Genomic DNA, 19,877 nt, shown 5'->3' with positions numbered 1-19,877 from the left:
CTATCTCCGCATTTCCATCTGACTGGCGGGTTACGATGACGAAGGTGTCGGAAATTGAATCACGCTTGATCGAAGTGTTTGATCACATACAAATTACCTAGGTATTATACATACTGGGATCAGCGAACGCAAGTCTATTTTTCATTGCTGTCAAACCGTTCGCTATGGAAACCAAAACCGAAACGTGACAATCGAAAGAAAACGTGAATTCGCCGTAAATCTGTGGGCATCAGTATCCATACTGATGTAGTGGAATTCAAACGCCTGACATAACGATGCTCGTTGTTTTAATGTGGTGAGCTAGGCTAAGCCACTACCTATTTATTTTGAAAGTAGGAAGTAATTTACTAAAATGTATATCACTCTATATCACGTCAGCTTTGGGTTGGTACGAAATATGTAAACCGAAGTTAATCGTGGGAAATTAACCACCCACTAAGCCGACGATGGGAAGCGGTTAGCTCACAGACCGTACCACTATCTCATATCATAAAAGTTGATTACGTACAAATGCAAGAGACGACCACCAGGGCTTAGTCACGGTTCGCGCTATGTTTACGCTGATAGACTCCCGAGAAACTTTTTCACAGTGCGTAGTTGACCTATGTGGGTACCTATGTACTAAACCATCAAGTTCAAATTGCTAGTATTCATTTGTTTTAGGTTTAAGCGCAAACCAAACACTTCACTCATAGATCAGATATCGTGTCAGTTGTTGGGTGGGACTTTTGTTTTCTCACCACAACAAACAACGGTCGCATGTATCGCTCCATTGGCGGCTGCTGCTGGATTCTTATTTATCAACAATGGATTTCGTCTTACTGTTAGTTTGAAGTCGTCATCCAACAACAAGACCCGCGTGTCAGCTGTAAGGGTTATGACATATTATAACGGGTGGTACGTTGGGCGCTGGCATTATTGTTAAACGATCTGTGATATGCTTGGTGGCTGTACCGTATTATGGTGATGCCATGAATGCGCTTTATATGTGAACAATTTGCACCAGTTTATGGCCCATTGCGGAGTGGGCTGCTGAGTTGAGGGCCCGGAATTCGCGCGCGTGCGTGTGTGTGTGTTTGTTTAATCAACAATCAAACAAATTAATTGTGCGATACCGTTCCGGGTCAGCTGTAAGCGTTCATTATTACCTAGTTGTCTTTGCCTTGTGTAATGAGCCGACCGAAGGAATCGAGTGCTTGAACGTATGAGAAATACAGAGGTACTATTTCTTCGAGGAATTGTACGACAAATGTGTCGAAATGTCCTCATACGCAAATAATCACAGTAATCGAAGCAACTGCAACAATAATTGTTATGTCTCGAGCAATCAAACTTCACTCAACGCCTATCAAAATATAGAAACTTTTGCAGACAAAGGTTTTTTCTTTCGGCTGCTCATGACAGTATCGCGATCATACAGTGTCGATTAACAACTTCCATCTACCAACGGCATGCAAAACCGAAGCTGTCACCGCAGCTTCGGTATTACCCGGCTGACAACCGCAAACGAGTTCGATTAAGATCAACAACAACAATACAGCCGTTGCTGTTGTTGTTGTTGCGGTTCTAGTAGTTATTGTGTGAGAGTCACCGAAACCATAACTGGAGAAATCACAACACTTTCGGACATCTGTGACGAATGATGGTCGTCAAACGTTCAAGGACTAAAATATCCGGCTGCAAGTGCCATAATGATCTCATTCCTCATGGATTGGACGGCCCTGATATCACTCGGAACCCCGTACATTCTCCCGCATTGGCTTCTAATGCGGAGGAACAGTTCCGTAATAGTTATTGTTTGTTCTTGAAATTCCTATCTCATTGTTTGAACAAATCATAAGTGGCGCAGCCGCTCTACACGGGCTTAACTATTGTATCGAGTGGTAAGGCAATCGTGCGCACAATTTATAGCCTGTGAAAAAGTAAATTAATTTAAATACTAAAATAAGCATGCAATTGACCGTTAATGCCTGGCACACTTGAGCAAGACAGATTACACGGAACCGTTGGAGAGGAGCCGAAGGAGCTGTACGTGTTATGTAGACTTATGGTCACGTACTGACAGGAGGGTGTCTGGTTTCTCGTGATTCTCCAATAATAAAGTAATTTTTTCAACCTAGAATATAGCGGACTACATTTGTCCGCCTCCAAAGTTACTTATGGCGATGTCCATTACATAATTTCTGCTACCCATGAAAAGTTAATTTCAAAGAAGTAGAAAATGCCTAGTTGTGTCGTTGTTGAATCCATTCATGATACACATCGTTCTTGTACCTAGCAACTAGCCGACATAACAGAAAATACTGTGCGGGATTCCAGAGGCATATGACAGGACAGGAGCGAACTCCCTTCTCTCTAGAAACCAACCGGTGCGAATTCGTGATTCTGTTATTTTATAGTTTTGCGAGCACACGGCAAATGAAACCAGGTCTGTCTAGTTCAGTGCAACGGTTAACATTCTTTGCCAGCGTTGAAAACAAACGACCCGAGAAGGCTGAATATCCGACCCTGCCGGTATATCCATGCGAGTCTTGGAGTGTAGTAAAATATTTAGTTGAGGGCATTCGATGACATAAACGAGATAAGTATTGGCAATAAATTGAAAAAGGGCAATGTACAATAACACTAAGGTATTTCAGAATGGAGATAGTTTGATACAATATTCCGCAATTTGCATGAAGGGTATCTGTATATTTTCAATTCACCTAAGCCGCAGCACAGTACCCCGGTGTCATATATTTTAAAACGGGATAAGATTCTAAAAACATTACTTATACATATACAATAAAAGTGATCAATCAAATTTGCTCCTAATCATGCACAGACACAGCTCTTTTTTTTTGTATAAGATTGACTAGTATGTTGACCAACAAATTATTTTCATTAGTTTTTGAAACAATGCATCAAAACATGACCTATAATAGATAGAAACTCAATTTTGTCTCCAAATAAGTTTTTAAGCTATTTTCCGAAATCATCCCATTATCATATAAAGTTGGTGAAACTGCCAGAACAGCATAGCATATCCGCGCTATTTGTCATTTTGTTATTTGTTAGAAAAATTTGTTATTTAAACTATTAACGAGCCCAATCTACCACAAAACTAGGAATCCTCTGCATTCCCCCATGCATCATAGGAAGAGATAGTTTGTTAGTAAATGTTCTAATAATATTATCGTGTGTTTATTGCTCTGGGTAGTCGGCTACCGAGAAGATTTATCGTTCTATTTGTTAATATGTACTTCCTGGTGAAAATACAAAAACTAAACGAATAATTTTCGGTCAAACTACGGAGAGTTAGCAATGAAGAGTGTGGTGGCAGCTTATTTATTAATTTAGTTATACTAATTTCATTTATTACATTTTCCACAAAAACGAGCGAAAGCCAATTTCCGAAAAAAAATTGACGGGAGCGAAAAGTGTCCGTGCCGTCGGAAGCGGCGGTCTCTTACATACAAACCTGTAACCGCTTCGATTGCCCAATCTATTCAAACGAGTGGAATACCGCAAACCATATGCCTGGAACATACTCTAATAAAGTCAACAAGTTTTCTTGGGAAGTCCGTTCTGAAGATTATGAAATAAAAAAAAAACATGAAAAAGATTCAAGTCTTTGTCGATTATTTCAGAAGTACGACTATAGTTCAACAAAACGGGAGTAAACATTATCGTTTTTCATTTGTCTTTATTTCAATTCAATTCCAATCACGATATGAAGACTATTGAGAAAACCGACGAAATGGCCCTTTCGGCGAAATGGCGCTCGACGAAATGACCCTTTCGGCGAAATAAACCTTTCGGCAAAACGGCTTTCGGCAAAATGACCCTGATCCAAAACAAACCACCAGAATATAACTCGGAAGATTCCAGACAACCATTGAAAAGCAAAAAAAAGTCAGGTTTTGGTTTTCATTTTCAGATGGTCACGATCTTTTCTATTTATTTTATTGAACTCAGTTTTGTTACAAACATTGGATCAATTATTGGAGGTTGTCTGGTAAAGTCTCGACACTTCCGCTTCACGCCACCCACCAAAGCTTCACGCTTTCGCATTTTCATCCACTACTTTGCATTTTTAACTTTTTCCTGCTTCATCATGGTCCAACAGGACAGCTATTGGACGCAGTTCAAGACAGTTCAGTGAATTCAAATCCTTAGGGACAAAATGCACGGAAATAATCTCATACAATTCCAGTAATTTATGGGTACAATTCCAGCAAAAAACGTATTTATGGGTTTCTATTTGACGTAAATCACGACAGTTAAGCGGATTTATGTCCTCATACAACTCCAGTTAGCTTTCAAAATTGTGACATGAAGAACCACCAGAAGAACATTAAGGCTCTCGTGGAGAGAGAACTCTTTCAATATAAACAACAAGCTACGACTATAGAAAAATCATCCAGCGCTTGCATTCTGGCTGCAACCTTCTACCCATCGGATGTATACCAACTGTTTTCGCAATCTTATTGTAGGTAACATCCTTTATGTTTCACCAATAATGCGAACATTTATTTTATGTAGTCTTAAATTGAATGCGCTACAATCTGAATACGACGTACAAACCGGCAATGAATGATTCGAACATTCAATTTTTACTTGTAATCAAAGTAAATGACGCTTACATGTTAAAAAAATACGCACTATTTAATAAGTAGCATCCAATGTTTATAACTTATTTTCGATACATTCCCTATTTGGGACGTAAGGCTTTTGCATTTTTAAAACCGATTGTTAAGTTCGAGATAATGAAATACCGAATTAGATTGGCAACCCGCCATTTTACTAATTGTTCAGTAATCCATGTGCTATTTTCCGAAATTCGTTCAAGTAATATTCTGATATCACTAAAAAGCGCATGTTTTGCCGAAGTTAGGCATAATATTATTCTGAAAAAAAATACCGAAATCAGCAAATCCGTTTGCCGATATTTCGAACAGTGTGTTACTATTTACTCAAACTCGGCATCTGTTCATCTAATGTCTACTATTAATTTTGTAAAGCACCACGTTGCCATTTCTCTTGGAGCTGAAAAATATACAATTTGGATGAAGGAAAATGATTTCTATATTTCGTTGAAAGAAAAGTAAATTCAAAAACTATCTACTTTTCATACATACTTATGAATATCCTCTTATTTCCAGGAAGATGCTATGAGGAGCACTAGAATCAGATGTTTTCAGCCGTGATGTATTCTTTTGAAGCTTGCTTTTGTGTTTTGAATTCAGAATTAAAATGAGCATTGTTAAAACACCGCTTTTCTCCAATCCTAGCATGTGTGATAGTTATTTCATACAATAATAAAGAAAAATCATTCCTATGTTCGATTACTGATGACTGGGCAATTCATGATTCAATCGTGATCGCTTAAGCCGAGCTAACAGCAAAATGGCTGCTGACAAGTTCGGCAGTAATTGACAGTTAACAAATTTAGGTTTGCCGAGATTCTCAGTAATGATACATTATGCTGACACAAATACCGAGCCCTCGACTTTGCAAAACTCGACATTTTCTGTCGAGATTCAGTAATAAAATTAAAGTATGTAGTTGAAACTCACAATAAGTAAACATCAACAGAAGCGCTTCCAGAGATTTAACAGTATCTAATAGTATGTTCACATTAGCGCTGATATCAAGTGATATACGGATATACTTAATTGATATCCGATGATATCATGTGCGATATCACTTGATATCCCATACAATTCGATGTCAACGCGTATCACCATTTTGGCATGATATCCGGAATAACATGTACGATATCATGTCGAGTTGTCAAAAGTCGCAACTAGCAACACGGATGATGGCATTGAACGCACTCATTTATGAACGTCACTTTGAGAGTGACAATAAACAATCATTATAATTTCAAATTTTTCAACGAATACTGGCGTTCGGAGACCATTAATTGCAAGACTTCAATTATTGATTGAATTGTAGGAGAGAAAAGCAAGATTATTGATCTTACTCCTAACGGGAACATTCAATATGTCAATTTGATTGTCAAACGATATCATTTCGCTCATATGTGAACACTCCCACGTGATATGCATATCATCTCGGTATATCAAGTGATATAAGCGCTAATGTGAACATGGTATAAGTCTAGGGATTTGACAGCATCTAACTAACAAATTGCATTGTAACATATCCTGTCTGCTTGGAATGAAATCAACTTTCAGTTCAGCAACTCCATCGCACGGCATCAGATTGAACATATCAGCCCTTATTACAGGTATCACTACACGGTGAAAACCAAGTGAAGTGATTATGACCCTTATTATCGGTATCACTTCACGGTGAAAATCGAGTGAAGTGAATTTAGGTTCTCATTACGGAAGTCGCTTCAGAGACAAAAATAATTACTTGGATGAACTCGATGTCATTATGAACATCACCGTCACCAACATTTTGTAGAAAAAAATAGTTTTTTCCACTACAGTGATCACTTCACTATGCGTGATACTGGTAATAGGAAAAATCAAGTGAAGTGACATGTAAGTGAAGTGAATGTGAAAGTGGAAGTGAGAACGGTAATAAGGGCCATCATGTCAATTGTATGGGTGCACAGTGCAACTATTCTCGGGCGCAAGAATTTGACATTTCTCTCGCCCTCTTGTATGTACGAGATTCGATGCGGACTCGTATGAGGGCGTCGTGCGCAAAAAAGGATGCTGCTAATGATTTGTTCGTGAAATGTGAGAGCTGAATATATTGTTAATATGATGTCTTCGGTTGCGGCAAGTTATTTTTTAAAAATTAACAAATATTATGAGTAATTGAAAAGTCTTCACATACACATTTTGCTGCTAGGTCATTTCTGTTACGGATATTACAATCGCGACGTGGTGCATGGTCCGTTGTGAAAGGTTCTATTTTTTTGCATGATAAAAGTCTAAAGATAAAAATAAATCGTGGAACTTCCAGTGGCTAAATTTGTTGATAATGGTAGAAACTAAGCAAAAGATATATTACATGCCATTCGTAGAATTTGATCATTCCTATTGAACTGAATTACTAGTTACTTCTGAGAGTACCTAATAAAGCTAAGAATCCTTTCAGTTCGGGGCTCAAACCTTCGATAACTGAATGCTGTATTAAATCGTCTAGACCACCGTGCTCCACAATTTATCTAAACCGAAAACTTATCTTCGAATTTAAATGATCTCCATATAATCGAAATTGATTGAAATTTTAGCACTTCACATCTCTTTAACGGAGCCAAATATTCTAACCCAATGCGAACAGATAGAATGAATGTGGGTCAGATCTCAATCACCGACAATCGAGACCGCTACCCACAGGCGATCAGTGATCACTTCCCGAGAAGACCTTCGGTTGGACTTCTTAAGCATGGTTCTCTTCAACGCTGCAAATTACGCAACAATACCAACCCCAATCAATCGGGCCTGACAATGCTTGAATCGTTTACGTCCCAGTGAAATCGGAAGAATTTTCGTTCACCCTCCGGACTGACAATAGGTCACTAGTCCATTCTATCTGCTGAAACGGACCACCAACCAGGCACGATCCAAATCATGAAACATTTGGACCATTCTACCATCACGACTGATGATTTCAGAATGGTACCATTGTTACCTCGAATTACAAGCACCAGTCACGTGACGAAACCTAGCGATATGAATCACCCGCGGAGACGGGACCTTGCGCTATTTATTGCCTTGGCCATCGATTCACGTCGTCGGTCGCGTCCACTCCAGACCTGTCTCGGTAGTCCCGAAATGGAATTTGCAACATTCAAGGGAATGAAAGTGAACTTCATAATGCGATAGCTGGTTTGGCCTGGCCGACTGGCAACTGGAAATGGTGCACACCATTTCGTTACAGTTTCATTTAATTTATTTTATTACCTCACTTTTACCACCATTCAAGTCACTGCTGATAGCAACGATGAAGGCATACGCACAGGCGCGGCAACTATGGGGGGGCAAATGTGATATACTTTACCACTTTCGAATATTGGTTATTACTGGTACAGTAGGGAAAATGTTTGTGATTTTTACTTAGTTGCTTTTTATTTGCTCTAACCAACGGGGAGGTTAAAGGTTATAAAAATGATTTATATATTGCAAAGCTCAATGATCTGTAGTAAAAACTTTTTGTGCCCCCAATATTTCTTGGAACTTGCTGCCCCTGCATACTAAGCAGAAAATGGATTTTCTTTCAGATGAGGAAGCGGTGGAACGCCTCATGCAAGCGCAGTAGTAAACCAGTTTCGATTCGTTGCTTCTATCTGCAAGTCTGAAGGTTCACATGTACAAGAGCGCATGTGTGCGGAAAGGCGTGATCTATCTGTCCATGGGGAATGGGTGGGTTTTGTCAAATCCACATCCTGTCACTACTGGACGTAGTTCGGCAAGGTGCGTAAGATCGCCAGTGTGTATATAGTTCAATGTTAATGGAACAAGTGATTGGGTTTATTTGTTCCGCTAGTTGAATTTTCAACTAATAACTTCCTTGTCCTAACGACAAAAAACAGCTTTCAATTTACTAGATTCAATCCAATATCAAACCAAAAACTAGGCGCACTCTGACTCCCACGAAAACAAAACAAAGAAAAAAGAAAACGCTGCTGGTCAACCTGGGCCTCAACCTCGATTCCAATTATAGGTTACTCGCCATCTGGGCGTTTCAATGCTAGGAGTAAAAACACTTACTGCATTAAAAATCAATTTCAGATATTGATCATTTGAATTATTCCAGTATGGCGCGGTTTGCATTGTAGATCATGACGCCCGATGGATTGATCCAATATACAGCCTTTTTTCGCATTAAATGACTCTAATATGCTGTTGACTACATTTGATCAACCGCCAAGGTTACATGCAAGTGAGCTACTGCAAAGGTACCCTTTTTCTCCAACTAATGAGGCCAGAGGAGAGGTTCGAATGGTAGCAATTGCAAATCAGATAAGCTAGTTACGTACCTAGGAACAAATGTTTCAACGAGCTGCCAATTTGAATGCAGTCTGATTGATTTTTTGACATCCGTCCGCTGCTTGGAAATTGTTTAGTGGCAATCATCTATTATACATTCCGGTCACACTTGCAATCAGATTGCGGAGTGGAATACCTATGCACCAATTCCGAATTGATTTCCAGTACTCTTCAAGGGACAATTTACAATCGCACAAAAACACGGGTTTTCCGCAACCGCTAAATGAATCCTCGCAGAAATAACATCATTGTATGAGTTTGACCAGGAACTAATTTAGCAATTAAACGACGCTACCAATGGTTCATTTTTGGATTTTGAAAGAGGAGCTTTCAAGTAAATGACATGGAGCAGTGTGCCGGAAATGATAATTTCGGAAAATGAGTTCGCAATCAAACATTATCCCAAGATTCCTGACAGCCGACTCTCTGCCTAATGTTGCTAGAGATTGAATAGCTCCAGAAAATGTTTTTCTTCTGTGGGTTAAAGAGAGCATCATCGATTCTATTTACAAATAAGGGAAAATTTCAAGGTATAATTGTAACGAATAATGAAGAACAATTTAGGATGAGCGGCGTAGATTACTTTACATTTCGATCTAAGAATGTAATTAACGTCGTTGAAGAACAAAGCACATAGCAATGGTCCAACTTTACTTCCTTGAGGCACACCTGACTTATTGTGTCCCCCCACCCATATAAGAGGCGTCCAATAATCTAAATGGAAATTATGTTACGATGACCAGCTCGGAACTTTGTGAGCAATTTTTGTTGCAATCTTGTCAGTCATTCAGATGGTTCATAGTAATACGTTACCAAAGCAACCCCTCGGTTTGGTACTCCAGCTCCACCTGTCATCTCAGGACACACGGTTCCGGTTCAGATGATGGAAAGTTTTTTCGTGTTTAATGAATAACCAAATAGATAGTCTCGGTATTCATTGACCTGCTGAACATAATACAGAATTTTAATTTAAGAAGAGTCGCAATCAGTTAAATACCCATTTCAGGACCTTCAACTAAGACGCCTTGCTACCACTTGGCCGAGAAAGTTGTGGAGTGCAAAATATTGCAGAATAGTTGATGCAACATTTGGGGGGATTGCATAAGGTTGCATGGTTTACTAAAAGAGGAGGATGATGCCAGTCAATACCAACAGCGGATCAGCAACTTGATAGACGATGCAGTTAATGGAGGCTTCTTTATTGACGAACAAGAGTCTAGACATTTCATCTATCAGTGCGACACTAAAGTCCAAAAAGTGTGGAAGTTGGAACCAGAGGGGTCGACATATGCATGATCGAAAGCAGTGCTTTTCTATACTAAGCCGGATTAATTATAATCGCCAAACAATAATTGAGCCGCTTGTGTTACTATCGAATATGCGACATCAAGGGCTGAGTCTGAGTGCTTCTGAATAGCATGTGTGTTTTTCCGGCAATTAATTAATTACGATCATTACAGTAAACTGTACTGTACTGTAACTTTATCGTTGAGCCAAATTTCAGTCAAGATAATTATACCATACTCTTCGTTCGATGTCGCCAAATTAAGCAGTTTTCGATCATCGCGTAAAGATAAAGGAAGATTACGAGTACTTAATTTGTTGCAACTTAATAATCCGCATATCTGTTTCTAACATACTACCACAGATAACACACATCCAAGTAGAAATCTAAACGTGTGTAAGAAATTTAACGGTTGTTTGGTAAAGTGATCACCAAATAGCAATTCGCTTATATAGACATGTCAAACAGCCCAGCAATCGCTTATTGACTCTTGTGTTCGAGCTTGCATACAATAGTCAGAATCAGAACTAATTGGCTCAAGTGGCACGTTCCCCTAGTTATTTGGAGATATTGCTATGTCCGGAAAATATCCGTATTTTCAATTATTTTTTTTGTGGGAGCACTGGCTTTTGTCATCCATGCTACATCTATATCAACTGACGGGCAAAACGTCAAAAAAATAATAGGAGATATTGCTGACGATATTGGCGTGTCAAAATGGTCAGTCATTATCATTTTTAAGGATATTTTGGACCTGAAACGCGCCAAATCTCGATAGGTATCGAAAACACAGATTTTTCAGAAAAAAGGTGTCATGTTGAAACGAGCGGAACAATGTTTTCTGGCATGCTGATAAGCATTATTACGGGGATGAGACATGGATTTATTCATACGATTTGGAAACAATCGATCAATCGAGCGAATGCCGTGCTAAAGCCGAGACTATGCCAAAAAAGTCACGCCAGAGTCGTTCAAAAGTTGAGGTTATGTTGACTGTTTTTGTCGATTATCGTGATTTGGTGCACAATGATTACTTTCTGTCCGGCCAAACTGCCAATAAGAAATATTATTTAGACGTTATGCACCATTAAAGTGAAGGTTAACATCTTGAGAGTCTAGAATTGAGGACCAACAACGATTGGTTTTGGCACCACTATAAAGTGCCGTCTCACATTGTATTTATTCTTACGCGAGAACTTTCGTCCAAAAATTCAACAAATGTCGTTCCTTAAACTAAATTCAATTTCCGTAGATTTTGTCTGCGGATCCGTATATCTACGGAGTTTTCCGTAGATCTGACATCGCAGATACCCGCCCCGTCCTCGTGCTTCTTGCTTTGGTATTGAGTCACTCTTTTGTTCTAGCGATACACAATGTAAACTTCATTCTTGTTCGAAGCACAATCAAAAGCTTTCGTGCACGATGCGTCTGATATTCGAATTTACGGGAAACCACCGTGTGATTTGGCTCCGTATGACTTCTAGCCGTGTCGAAGAAGGTACTACAGGGCATACCGAAAGACTGGCTGGCATGCTTCGAGAACTGTTAAAAAACGTGGACATAAGTGCATTTTTTTCAAGAGGAGATTACTTTGGAGGGGATGAAATTGATTTAGGAGAATAAATGAAGATTTTTCGTTTAAAAACTACATTCCGGGCATTTTCCAGACACAGTAGTTTACCGAGTTTTGAATGCATGTATGGTTGTATGGTGTATGGTTTTACCACTAAGCTAAGCACAAACCGCATACGTTCCTATTCACCGCACATGTATGTCTTACTACCTTGTGGTTAGTCTGACCACCAATATTCATTAACTAATTGAAATCATACATTTTTTCATACCGATTGCTTTGTTCGTCACCGGATCTATTAGTATTGAGTAAATAAATCAGTGCCAGTTCCATTCTTCGAAACTTAATAATCTAATAACCACCACTCCACAATAAACAATATTTTTACCACAGTGGTGCGTATGAGTTATGATATGTTATTATTCGAGATAATTTACTAATTTTTGCAAAACATTACACCCAAGTCTACGATTGATCGCTGGTGGTTTAAATTGAAGACATTTTTTCTATATGGAACAGTACAATTGTAAAATGTTTAAATGCTTTTCCTACCTCGTGTTTAAATGGTTCGATTTGACAACCAACACAGATGACGATTCATCTGAAAAATTGCAATCTAAAGTCAATCAAAAGTTGCTAGCAATTCATTATGTTGCGAAATGTTTTGCCAAAAGGGTCGCCCAAACCATCGAACCGACTAACCAAGGTAATAATTTGCTAATGGTTATTAAGTAGAAGACATATATTTGGAAACTGAAAGGTGTTAAACGAACCGCAAAGTGGACTCATACGAGTACATTTATAGATCCAGTTCAGAGAGCCGCGCGTCGCGTCGATTGCGATCTATGTCACGCGGTAAACGAAAACGAAAGGTATTTGAGACCATCAATCAGGTGTTTTACGGTCCTTCGATTGAGGTCCACGGTCCACCAAACTGAACTGATGCTTGTGCAACGGAGCGATGCTGAACAACCGTGCGCTCTTTGACCTCCTACTCGATGCCCAAACACAATCTGGCAGTACGCGGTGTCGAAATATTGCTAGATCTTGCACGGCACTGGCGAACAATTATACTATTTGTTCGAATATCTTCGAATGGTTGGAAGCAATCGAGTTATTGAACTTCGAATTCATGCACGCCACACAACTTTATTTCCAGCGGAAACCAGTTGCGTTTTCCGTATGAAAATGTAGCAGTGGAATAAAAACTAAGATACTCAAACTGACCAAACAACTAAAACGGTCTAGTACATGGTTTGTGACTAGACGAGCCCCCCGTTGTGTTAAAATGAATTTAAACACATGTTTTAAATCCATACTAGCGTCATATGTGCAGATAAACAATAATGCCCGAAGAAAACCCCGCTCTTGTAACCGCGGTTTATTTCATGCGGCTTATTTATATACCCATCGCATATTTGCATGATAAAATTTTCGCATACACCACCTGTGTGGCGAAATGTTGTGGGTTGAGTTGGGTATCGGTTTAGCGTTTTGAGATTAGACTGATTATGGTCGGAGCTCGGGAGCTAGTAATGATACGGTTGGCAAATGATTACTAACTGTGCTAATAACTAACATCACGAACCGAAAATAAATTAGCATCGCTTTTGGGCGTTTAGTTCTAGCCATGATTAACATGAATGGGCAAAACTAACGGTTGATCGATGTCATAATCGCACCAATTCTCGAAATTTGCCCTGAGGCGGAGTTTTGGGTATCATTTGGGCTTCCACTATCAAATGAAAATTAATAATTCTACCCGCTCCTTAGACTAGTTTTGGAATTGTACTTCGAAGATTGATTATCAATCCATTTCTTGAAATCGCTTAAAGCTTCCACTTACAGTTCTCATAAAGATGAAGCTTTCGGAAACCTTTACTATGAATATCTGTTCTCTCACATAGCTTATTTTATTTTGGAGCAACGAAAGTCTTACTAGAGTGAATTTCTGTTGAACTTTCTCTCCAGCAGGCAACTCCTGCATCAACAAATTACAATCATCTAGAAGAAACTTTTCTCGTTAAATCTAGTGTTTCGACAGTAATCAAAACTAATTAAACAATAACCCGAGGAACAATTTCTTGACAAAATTACGTCATAAATAAAGGTCGCATGTACCGAAACAGTCATATAATATGCGACACATGCTGGTAAAGGTCTCGTAGCTCCCATAATTAGTTCTAGCAGAGAGAATCCGAAGAAAATAATAGATTCGAAGATTACGGCAATGAATGACTAATTGTAAAAATTGTAGGAGCCCGAATTCGTAAAACCCTTGGTATGACATTCCTGTAGTGGAATTTGACCTTCTGTTTCAACAGACTTCAAAGCCGATTCGGAGTGTACAGAACCATAGCATGGCTGGTGCGACGATCCTACCAACACTACGAATCCTTCCAGGTCAGGGTTCGAACATACGACAACTGACAGTGTTTGACACAAAATTCAAGTAATTACATATATACTCATCAATTATATGAATGAATTAATTAGTAATGCAAAAAATGAATCCTCTCCCATAAAAATACCCTTATGACCATTTCTGAAGAGCAAGAAGTATCTGTGTCAAGTCCGCATCGAATCTCGCACATAGAACTAGGGGAAAGAATTGTCAAATTCATGCGAGTCAAAATAGCAGCACTGCGCACTCATACATTTGACATTATATGTTGAATGTGATTCCGTGTGATGGCGTTGTTGAACTGAAGACTGATTTCGCTCCAAGCTGACAGGGTCTGATTCCATGATGCAGTGTATGAAAAGTATTATTTTTTAATTAGTTCGTCAGACGCATCTCATAGTTTACAAATAGTGAAACACGGAAAGTTAAACAACTCAAACACATGCAACATACAATAGAATAGCCAATTACCGAAGCACCTGTACAACTTAGAGAAAAAACAGACCGTTCAATTCCATTCACACATATTTCAAGAAACTCAATCCCCTTCAATGTTTCAATCACGATTTCATGGGATCATAATAATACTTTTCGTGTCCAGACCAGTAATCCCACTGTACTCAAACGGTATCAACGACAATCATCGGACAGTAGAAGGTGCAATGAATTGGCACTGTTCGGATACGTGTCAGTTCAGAATGAATTATGAATCAAAACAAACCCCATTGACAAACTGAGCTTGCTAACCCTTCTTACCTATCGTCGGTCGGTAGAAACTGTGGCACTGAAAGTGCATAAACCAGACTGAAAAGGTACTGGAAAATGTGTAGTGCATGGAGCAGAACGTATAGCCACCCGATTACTGCCTGCATACTGTGCTACCGTTTCACCGCTTAAGCGGTCTTTACCGCAAACGAAACATGCATTTACTAGTTGCAGTAGCACATGGCAACTACTATTCCGTCACCTTGCCGACCGACCTCTTTGGGATTAGTGATTTGACATAAGCATTCCACGATTCCCTAATCGTATCAGTAGCATATCGCTATCCCCCACCAAGAGAAATCTGAAAAAGATTACTTTCCAAGTTTTCTATAACATGATATTATGATGGAAAAGGCAGACTAAAAGTAAATTGGTGCGCCTCTTGCTCGTCGCTACCACGCCTCTAGTGTTGAAAATCGAAAATTTTTGACAGTGGTTTGTTTACACTTCTATAGAAAACGACTGGTGCAAGTTTGACCAAAGTAGATCGTGTTCAAAACAAACGTCCAATGGAGCTCGAAACAAGAAAAAAATATTTTTGTGCTAACGCCTGGAAAATCCGACAAGAAAATCCTATCTAAGGAAAGAAATCAAAGGACCAACGAACAACCTGGAACCAGGAATCGTCAGCTGCGCAAAAAGTTTTTGAGGTTCGTTTAAGTCAACCTCGGTCCCTCGATCCGATATGCGGTCGAAATCAATGAATCATGAATACTGACAGTATTACTTATCTGAGTATCACACACAAATTACCAATCTGACCTCTCAGTAATGAATGAGGCTTTGAAACAGAAAAAAAGAGCTTCAATGTGTATATTTTTGTCGAAGCAAAAAAAACTTGAATAATGAATAATTAACAGATTAATTAACTTCTCGGTTTATTGCTATTACATATGTAAACATATGCGATTAAAATTTCACCCATTTCGGTGTTCCCATTACAGATGATGCTGTTCGTAGCAGTGTCGGCGTTGCTTGCTATCGTCCGAACCGATGCCGTCAACGTGGCTACATCGTACAGCGTGATCCATCATGAGCAACCGCAGGCCCGTGTACTAACCAAATCGTCCCTGTACGCTCCCTCGGCGCACCTCGTTCACTCCTCACCCCAGTTCGCGTATGTGTCCGAATCTACCGTTATTCGAATCCTCCTAGCGACTAATCCAACTTGCCTTCCCACAGACCTTTGATCGGAAAGACTAAGTACACAGTCCCATTCCTGAGTGCATACAACCAGGTCACCCAATGCCCGGCTCCTCCAGCATGCACCCACTCCCGTTATCGCACACTGGACGGTAGCTGTAACAATCTTCAGAACCCGACCTGGGGTACACCAAATCGTCCGTACGGTCGTCTGCTGACACCGAAGTATGGCGATGGCATCTCAACTCCAACCACCTCGGTCACCGGTCAGGAACTCCCGAACTCTCGTCTCATTTCGTTGGTCGTATTTGGCGAAGAAGATGTTCCCGATCCACAATTCACTCTGGCCAACATGCAGTGGGGACAGATCATGACCCACGATATGAGCTTGCAGGCTGGTGGAACCCAATCCAGTGAGTGATTCGTACTTCGTAAAATTTCCACAACGGCTGACTTGTCCTTTTTTTTTGTTCTTTTCAGAGAAACACTCCACAAGATGTTGTACCGATGACGGCAAATTGATTGGAAAGTCCACGGCACCATCCACATGCTATCCAATCATCGTTCCCGAACATGATCCAGCTCACTCCCAAACCGGAACCGAGTGTATTAACTTCGTACGTACGCTGTCTACCCGCGATGATCCATGCTCCCCGTCGCATCCTTCACAGCCGGCTGAACAGCTCACCACAGTTACGTCCTGGCTGGATCTGTCGCTTGTGTACGGAAACTCCGACCAACAGAACGCTGGTATCCGCTCATTCACTGGAGGGCGTATGGCCACTGTAGTGCGCGATGGTTATGAATGGCCTCCGAACAACCCGAACGCAACAACCGACTGCGACATGGCTGCTCGCAATGAAGTATGCTACCTGGCCGGCGATTCACGTGTGAACCAGAATCCTGGTTTGACCATCCTGCAAATCATTCTGTTGCGTGAACATAATCGCATTGCTGACCAACTTCAGAAGTACAATCCACACTGGGATGACGAACTGCTGTTCCAGGAAGCCCGCCGAATCAATATTGCCCAATACCAGCACATTAACTATTACGAATGGCTACCGATTTTCCTCGGCAAGGAGAACATGCTGAAGAACCGTCTCATCTACAACGCTAAGGGAGGAGATTACATCAACGATTACGATCCAGCTCAAGATCCTTCCGTTCTGAACTCGCACGCTACTGCTGCCTTCCGTTACTTCCACTCTCAAATCGAAGGCCGTCTTGAGTAAGCGTTATCTTGTTGCATGTCCCAACCGGTTCACAGAATTAACCACTGATATTTTTCCAGTCTCGTCTCTGAGGTGCGTAAGCCAACCGGATCCCTCCGTCTAAGTGACTGGTTCAACCGGCCATCAATCATCGAAGCAGGCGATAACTACGACTTCCTGACCCGTGGTCTCGCTACCCAACCCGAGGAACTGGCCGATATCAATTTCGATGCCGAAATTAAACATTTCTTGTTCCGTCGTGGTCGTCCCTTCGGATCGGATCTGCGCGCCTTCGACGTACAGCGTAACCGTGATCACGGTCTGGCCGGTTATAACGACTACCGCGAGTTCTGCGGGTTCAAGCGTGCCAACACCTGGGAAGACTTTTTGGATCTTATCTCTGCTCAGGTAATTTGTCGTTTACTACCGTTTACACATATCTACCGGAACACAACTAACTCTTTCAGTCTCTTTCCGTAGGACGTTTCCAAACTGCAGTCTCTATACACCAGTATTGACGATGTGGACCTAACCGTGGGAGGCTCCTTGGAAGCTCACGTCAACGGTGCTCTGGCTGGACCAACCTTCCTGTGCATCTTAACTGAGCAATTCTACCGTACCCGTGTTGCCGATCGGTACTTCTTCGAACGCGGAGACAAGGATGCCGCCTTCACTCGTGAACAGTTGGCCGAAATTCGTAAGGCCAGCATCGCACGCTTGTTCTGCGACAACGGTAACCACGTGGCGTCGATGCAACCCAAAGCCTTCTGGAGACCATCATCCCACAATCAGGTTGTACCGTGCTCACAGATCCCAGAAGTCGATCTGAGCATGTGGAAAGATCTGTCGTACGATAACAGCTTGCACTCGTTCCATCACTACTATCACGACTTTAAGAAATAAGCTACGTACTGAAAATTTGTGTGTGTGTCTCAAAACTACCTTTATTAAGTTTACTCCTATATTTTATTTTTGAAACGCTTCTTTTGCATAAATTTTTTCTACCATTCTCCAGTTTTCATATAACGCTATTGTATTGTTTGAGTAACCGTGTGTGATACTGAACTTATTATCTTTGTGTTGTGAACGTATTTGTGGAGTAGCAAGTTCAAACATGTATACTATTATTTAAAGAATTCTAAAATTTAAACAAAGAATTACATCTGAAAAAAACCGAAGGTTACCCGCACGTTAGATTACTGTTTGCCATACTGCTGTGAGTGCAATTGTGAAAAAAGAAAAAGAAATATTAAACAAAACACTCTGCTGGAAGCTTAAAGTTACCCAATAATGTATCGAAAGCTACTGCGAAAAACGCATAATCGTTACAAATGATGTGCCGGATTTTGCTCGAACAACCGTTAAAGAAATTAGTAACATTTATGTTTACACTAGTTAATAGTAGTGCTATGTTTTCTTTAGACTTATTTTTATATATATAGTAAAAGTGTACATGTTGAAATGTAACGTATGTTTTGTTGTGAATAAATAATAATATAAGAAATTTTGTTTGGTTATGGGGAGAGGTATACTGAACCACACGAAACTATCAGGGTTGTAAGTCCGAATCGAATCTAATCACTTCTTTTAGCTAATTGATCAGTTAATTATTATCAGGTAAAGAATGACAAAAAGAAAACATTAAACATTAAACATTCTTGCGATTTTTTTTTCAGAACTATCGTTCAACAAAATAAACTCAAACGTTTTGCATAATACAAAGCATCATTCGAACATTTTGTAATTTTTTCGTGGAAAAATTTTGAGAAATAGGTGAAGAGGTATTTTTGAGAATGCGTTTTGAGAACGAACTATCTATGATGCAGGTAGTTGTGTTTTGAAGTTTTGCCTTTCTCATATAAAAAGGCTATGCAATCACTGTGAAAACCAACTTTTTGACCGAGGCCCGTAGTGCCGAGTGTCATATACAATTCGGATCAGTTCGTCGAGATCGCAAAATGTCTGTGTGTGTATGTGACAAAAATATGCGCTCAATTTTCTTGAATAAAGAATGATTCATGAGCTTCAGAACGTAGAACGGAGTTCCCAAGAAAATTTGTTGACTATTAGCTACTAAGCATCAAAGCAATTGCATAGGTGTATCTACCAGGCAAATGTATGTGGTATTTTCCGTTTATTAAATAAATAGTGGTCAAACACTCCCTAACGGAAACTCAAATGAAAGGTATTATAGTCTCAAAGAACGCTATTGAATTTCATCCGGGCCCAACTTTCGGTTCAGAAACTATAGGGTAAAGTGTGTTTAAGAAACTATAGGGTAAAAGTGCGTTTAGAGCGACAAAAAAAAGGAAAAAATGTTCTAAAATCGGCTCAAAACTGTTTTCATTTATAAGTTATGAAAGATGCTTGCTGAACGAATCGACTTCGGCTATATCGGCGCCCAGCTCATATTAACAGATCGGCTGAAAAGTTCGTATCATTTCTATGAGAGAGCACCACTAGAATTAAATCCATGAAAAAAAGTGCCGCCGATATCAAAAATGGCTTGATGAGTGTTATCCAGACTCTGCACCGG

The 19,877-nt window shown here is 40.0% G+C and overlaps 1 protein-coding gene across 2 annotated transcripts in view; it reads left to right on the top strand.

Moving 5' to 3' along the window:
* Positions 1-18,845, top strand: part of LOC131435313 (peroxidase) — a 59,490-nt gene extending 40,645 nt beyond the window's left edge. For both annotated transcript variants that reach the window (XM_058603032.1, XM_058603030.1), the window contains 5 exons: positions 15,929-16,101; positions 16,167-16,540; positions 16,608-17,358; positions 17,422-17,749; positions 17,822-18,845. In XM_058603032.1, the coding sequence (XP_058459015.1) occupies positions 15,929-16,101; positions 16,167-16,540; positions 16,608-17,358; positions 17,422-17,749; positions 17,822-18,244 (2,049 nt within the window). In that variant the 3' untranslated portion in view covers positions 18,245-18,845. The remainder of the gene's footprint in view (positions 1-15,928; positions 16,102-16,166; positions 16,541-16,607; positions 17,359-17,421; positions 17,750-17,821) is intronic.
* The last annotated feature ends 1,032 nt before the right edge of the window (positions 18,846-19,877 follow it).

Source organism: Malaya genurostris, chromosome 3 (assembly GCF_030247185.1).
Source record: "Malaya genurostris strain Urasoe2022 chromosome 3, Malgen_1.1, whole genome shotgun sequence".
NCBI classification, from domain to species: Eukaryota; Metazoa; Arthropoda; class Insecta; order Diptera; family Culicidae; genus Malaya; species Malaya genurostris.
Note: the sequence above shows the minus strand (reverse complement) of the source record. Positions and strands in the feature narration are given on the sequence as shown.